Genomic DNA, 5,925 nt, shown 5'->3' on the forward strand with positions numbered 1-5,925 from the left:
ATATATTGTTTAAAATAAACTGACACCTAATATAATAAAAAATCTAAATAAATTATTAATATAAGTTTATTTTATGATGAATAAATCAGTAAGTTTATTATTCAATAAGAAATAACAAAATGGAATTCATCATTTCAAACAGCCCATTAATGTACACAATCACTTATCATTAGAAGACAGTATCTATACATANAAAAAAGGACTTTATAATGAATGACACGCTATTGTGGGACCCTTTGGTTCTTCTATATAAGAAAAAGAACGAGGCCCTGTTTTATATTGATTCCTACATATTTTTGTAAGAGTTGGGTTGGTGAGAGGGGAAAATGCTGTTAAATCTGCCGACGGAAGGCGCCAGCAACAGTGGGAGTTCAGATATTGATGGGCAGTTAGTTTTAGCTTTGAGAATGTGAGTTTATTGACCTTTTTAATTTCTTTTTGTGTACTTTTTCTTGATGATGTTTCTTTGTGTGTTTTCCCTCTGAATTTGGTGTTTTGATTTGGGAACTGAAATGGGTTGTTCCTCTTTGCTTTGGATTTATGTTTTGATAATTGATTGTGGATATATATATATATATATATATATATATTTTGGTATTGTTGTTTGATCTTGATTTGTGACCAATATTCTCAGCGTTTTGGTCTTTCCCCTTTTCTTTTTCATTTAATGGTTAATTTTCAGGATGATGGAAAAGGAGATGGAAGTGGTGGCGATAAATACTTTCCGTGGAGTCATTTTGCCCGTTGTGGAAGATTTGATTCGTAAAGTTGTGAGTAGATCTTGTTCCAACTTCTAGTTAAGTAGACAATACTAAGTAATTGTGTGATTAATTTCTCATAAATCATAATGTATTTATGCATTTATGTGGCTTTTTCATTCATCACTCTGCCTCTTTTTTGTTATTGCTGCTGCTGTTGGTATCATAGATTCGAGATTATAGCCAAAATGTTCATCTAAAATTTTTGATTCTTTTGTGGTTGGTTTTTGATCTTGTAAGTGAGGTTTGTGATTTGACTTTTTTTTTTTTTTTTTTTTTTTTTTTTTTTTTTTTTTTTTTTTTTTTTTTTTTTTTTTACTGACTACGCTTCAGTATTTTACGCTGTCATATTAGTATTTTTTGATATCACATTAGAATTATCAAACACTATATTATTATTCCGGAAAAAAGGACAAAAAGCTAAAACATAACCTAACTTATACTACAACAACCCAAAACCAAATACAAAATAGATTCTATAGTTCATGTAGTTATTTTAATAATTTAAATAAAATATATTATTTGATAATTAAAACAATTATTTATATTATTTGATAATTAAAACAATTATTTGAAATTTGTTATGAGTGACACGGTAGATTTTGGACAAGAAACCTCCTTTTTTTTTAGACTCTGTTATAATCTCCAAAAGAAATACAATGCCAAAACAAAAGAAAACTATGAAAAACTACTGGAAATTGAAAGATAAACTTTCAACATGATTTATCTTCACAATAAACTTTACGAGTTTACAATTTTTTTTTTACAAAATATTAACATATAACATAAGAACGTTGCTGAAATTTGAACGAGAATGATTTCAACTACTGAAATCTGGAATTAAAACATGAAAACTGATTGAACTATTACTAAGATTTTTATATATATATATAAAATTTTCAAGACTTTTTACAATCACCTTCCTTTCCTTTCAGAAAATTGTCCTTTGATGTTTATGCTGCAATTTATTTAAAAAAATCTCAGTAGAATTATTGAAAATTTATCACTTGCATAATAGGGCATGAATTAGCAGATAGTTAAATGAGATATCATGATTCTACCCATAAGTTCAAAATTCTTCGGCCCTTGGATTTACTGGTACTCATCCCATTATTCTTTTCCAGGTCAAAGAAGAAATTCAATCTGAACTTATGACTCATGGCTTTGGGTGAGTATAGTTATATGATGAGTGAATTCACTTTATTTTCTTTTTCCAACTGAAAATTGTGTAACTGGAATACATATACTATGTGAGACCAGTAACATAGAAACGTGCGCATGCAGATGTGATTGTAACCATTCTAATCTCATCATGCATCCTTTAGGAACCGTACACATGAAGCAACTATGCCCACAGAAAGCAGAACTTCACAGCTGAAGTTTTTAGATGGAGTTTCTGGTCCTGTTCTGACGGGCAAGGAGATTGAAGGAAAAGGAGGCACTGCCATGAGGTTGGCTGTCGTCGATAGTACTACAGGGAAAATTATTAATTCCGGGCCCGAAGCCTCGCGAAAGGTTGAGATATTACTTCTTCAGGCAGATGATGATGACAATGAACACAATTGGAACACCGAAGACTTCAATAGTAAGATCATTAGGAAAAGTGATAAGGAGAAACCTCATGTTGCTAAAGGTATGTATGTGCGCCTCAAGGAAGGGGTGGGCATCTTATCTGGTATAAAGTTAGGACATGGATCTAGTTGGAAGAAGCGCTGTTTGTGCCGACTTGGGGCAAGATTTGTAGATAATTCTAATGGGAGTAAGGTGAAGGAAGCATGGACAGAGTCATTTATGGTTGAAGACCGCCGAGGGAAATGTAAGTCTCTCTCATTTTATTTTCTTGCTATTGTCTGTTCATTCTAAGAATTTCATATTGCATAATTGTGAGTTGTAGACTCAATCTGGGTGTTCAGAGTGGTTCACATGTTATTCACATTAGAACCATATGCAAGTAAACTGAATGAAGACAAATATGTTTTTAGTTCAGCTTACCATTTTTTTTGGTTAATATTGCAAGTAACAGACATTTATAAAAAAAATTTGTTCCCATCTGCCCTTTAGGCACTTCCATCCATATTATATGTCCTCAATTTTTACATTCTACTGAAACCATGTGTTACGGGTAAGTTAAATGAATGAAGACAAATATGTTTTTAGTTCAGCTTACCATTTTTTTGGCACCGTCTTTTCATGGCCATCCTTTTTGCAATGACTATATGGTTCATGTTACTAGTATTCTGTTATAGTCCCCAACTGTTACTAAAGTGCATTTTTAGATAGTTGTCCAAGTATGAACACTATCGGTAGAAGCAGGCCACATTTAAGAAGACAGCTGATGGAACATTTGTGTTACTCCTGTATCCTGTTTGCAGTGTATGGAAAGCACTACCCACCATCTCTTTTAGATGATGTTTGGAGATTGGAAAACATTGGCAGAGACGGTGGCCCCTGTAAGGATTTGTACAAGGAAAATATTATTACAGTACAAGATTTTCGGTTTTTACTCTCTATTGATCCTCAGAGGCTACGGAGAGTTAGTACCTCTGCACTATCCTATTTTTCATTATACTTTCTGGAGTAAAATCATAAATGCATTCCTTTTGTCTGTCCTTTATACATTATTGAGTAAAGGGTGGTAGATATTAGTCAGCTAAAGGTGGTTCAATAATCAGTTCTTGATTATTACTCATTGCAATTTAGTTTTCTGGAACTTCTGTTCATGATTAGCGGGTCACTTCTGAAAAAGGAAATACATGACATTTTAACTTTATGAAGTTGGTGTTTATGTTATCTGTCATTTTCTTTTTCAAAAGGAAATTTCGCACATCTGAATTGTCTTCATCCTTTGGCACGATCTGTGTAACCTTTGTGGGATATCTACAGATTTTCAAAGGTTCTAAGGTGTGGAAGGCCATAGTGGACCACGCTCATACATGCATTATTGATGATAAAAAGATCTATTTGTATAGCTCTCCTTCTAAATTTAATTTTGTTGTGGCATTTGATGCCGTTGGCCAACTGATGGGGATAGTCCGCAACTCCCATTATGTTCATCTTGACAATCTATCTGAAGTTGAACAGGTCTTCTTTTATTATATATAATTTTCATCTTATTTAAGAGGTATGATTGAATTCAGGTTGATGGTCATGTTTTGCTAATTGATATTTGTCTTCTAACAGGCTAGCGCGCGGGAGTTGCTTTTTCTTGCATTTGAAAATCGAAAGGACATAACCTTTGTTGATGATGAAACTTCTCTTGTTCATCAATTTCCTTATGAATCCCATGACATTTGTATTGCCACAGACTCTGTACGTAATGATGCATATGCTACAATAGAACCAGATACTTCATCTCCGACAATAGGTCCTTTTATGTGTCCTTCAAGCAATTTTAGCTTGATTCGCTCAGAAAGAATTCAACAAATACGTGATCCATCTTTGCCAGTGCCTGATCAGGGCCCAAGTTCTTCACCGATTGCTCTTGGTTCTAATCAGCCGTTTTGTGGTGTCACTTATCAGGGTCCAATTCGTTCACCGAATGATCTTGGCTTCTATCCCTCGTGTTATCCATCTTTGACTGTCGCTGATCAAGGCCCAGTTTATTCACCGACCCATCAGGCCTTAAGTGACCTGTTAACTAATCCAAATTATTTATTTGAACATCTTGTTGACCGTGAGAGTGTGGTATCGCTTCTTTTCCATCATAACAATAACCATTCTGAAACTTGTGTTGAATCATGTTCTGTTCAACAAAGTAATGCTGGCAGTATCCGCTTCTTTGCGGCTGTGGGTCTCACGATGTGGGTGTCTCGGGTTAGAAAAAGGGTTATGGATTTTTGTGATTTTAATGTTCAGAAGAGGCAAAGGATTGGTTAACAAGCTGCTGATATTGTGTTTTCACGGTATTCTGATATTCTATGGAAATGTTACTTGTGTCTAGTTGTAACTTGGAGGCAATTATTGAATGTTACATACGTGTGTCATGAGTAATTAGTAACACTTTCACGTTTCTTCTCTCTTTATATTCATTTAGTTGCCTGATAGTGTTATATTATGAAACTGATACACAGAGAATAACACAGTTGCAGTGATCTGTGGATGCATTGCACAAGCAAACAATTGTTGAAACGTTATCAATAGAACCGTCGAGGATGCATGGCACCGTTTGGTTGATTGAAGAGAGAATGCTTAGCTGCGGTGACCAACTGGTTTACAATTGCTCCAGATTTGAGGCCTGTGTCAGTGTAATACTGTTACTGATCCTTTGGTACATGTCAAGTTTGCCATCTTCCAAATTGGTGCATAAAGTGTTGATTATGTGGCAAACAGTAGGAAATGGATCTTTGGAATTCACTAAATAGTATGCTACCATTTTTTCATGCCTGGTTAGGAGTGATTGCGTAGGCTCGCGAGGCTGTGTCAGAAATCTTGGAGTCAGGAAGCAGTCACGTGCCTACTGCTATTCAATTCACACATAAACATCGGCGTGGCTCAGGGGAAACAAAATCTATGATACGCAAGCACTTCTAAATGGAGAGAGATTTGTACCATCCTTTGGGAAAATGCTATGGCATATGGGCTATTCACTTCTTTATGTTCTGATCTATTCATGCCTTAAATATTGTTAAGAAGCAGTGTACCAATCAATGTGCAGGATTATAATAGCTTTCATGGAGTCTCTTGTATTTGTTTCAATAAACACCTTTGTCTTCGTGCCGAAAACATCTGCATCTTATAAACCTTGCTGTTTTCACATTGTTAGGGCATCGATTTCTTGCACCTAATGCGCAGCGGAACTTTTAAATTTTAGTTTCGACTTTCGAAACTTTGCATGTTATTCAAACATCCATAGGATGTTTAGATTGTATACATGTGTGTTTTAAACGCTGAACTCCAAACCAACCGGGATTAACGGAGATGGCTCTTATTATATCTCCTTTCGAACGGATCTCCGCCTTTTGATCGTCAAATTGGGTCCATGATCGGAAACTTTATTCTTTGTTTGGATTGCACTAATAATCGTAAACAAACTTATGTTGAGACTAAGAATCTAAAATTTCAAAAATCTTGAGGCGACGAGGCGTCGATGAGACGCGGCGATGACAGAATTGTTGGCCAAAATTTTTTCTGTATCGAAGAGATGAGGAATTTTATGGTGTATATTTTG

General features: G+C 34.9%; 1 protein-coding gene across 4 annotated transcripts; it reads left to right on the forward strand.

Annotated features, from left to right (window-relative positions):
- Positions 1-259: 259 nt before the first annotated feature.
- On the forward strand, positions 260-5,568 carry LOC140991918 (calmodulin-binding protein 60 A-like). 4 transcript variants are annotated; one of them, XM_073462087.1, is made up of 8 exons: positions 260-409; positions 683-770; positions 1,883-1,926; positions 2,084-2,574; positions 3,131-3,291; positions 3,642-3,839; positions 3,939-4,660; positions 4,829-5,568. In XM_073462087.1, the coding sequence occupies exons 1-7, from the start codon at positions 327-329 to the stop codon at positions 4,632-4,634; spliced, it is 1,761 nt and encodes a 586-aa protein (XP_073318188.1). In that variant the 5' UTR covers positions 260-326; the 3' UTR covers positions 4,635-4,660; positions 4,829-5,568. The 4 variants fall into 4 exon arrangements, with proteins under 4 accessions (XP_073318188.1, XP_073318187.1, XP_073318186.1 ...); XM_073462086.1 differs by having other exon boundaries at positions 4,841-5,567; XM_073462085.1 differs by having other exon boundaries at positions 3,939-5,568.
- The last annotated feature ends 357 nt before the right edge of the window (positions 5,569-5,925 follow it).

This window comes from Primulina huaijiensis, chromosome 13, assembly GCF_012295235.1.
Source record: "Primulina huaijiensis isolate GDHJ02 chromosome 13, ASM1229523v2, whole genome shotgun sequence".
Taxonomy (NCBI): Eukaryota; Viridiplantae; Streptophyta; class Magnoliopsida; order Lamiales; family Gesneriaceae; genus Primulina; species Primulina huaijiensis.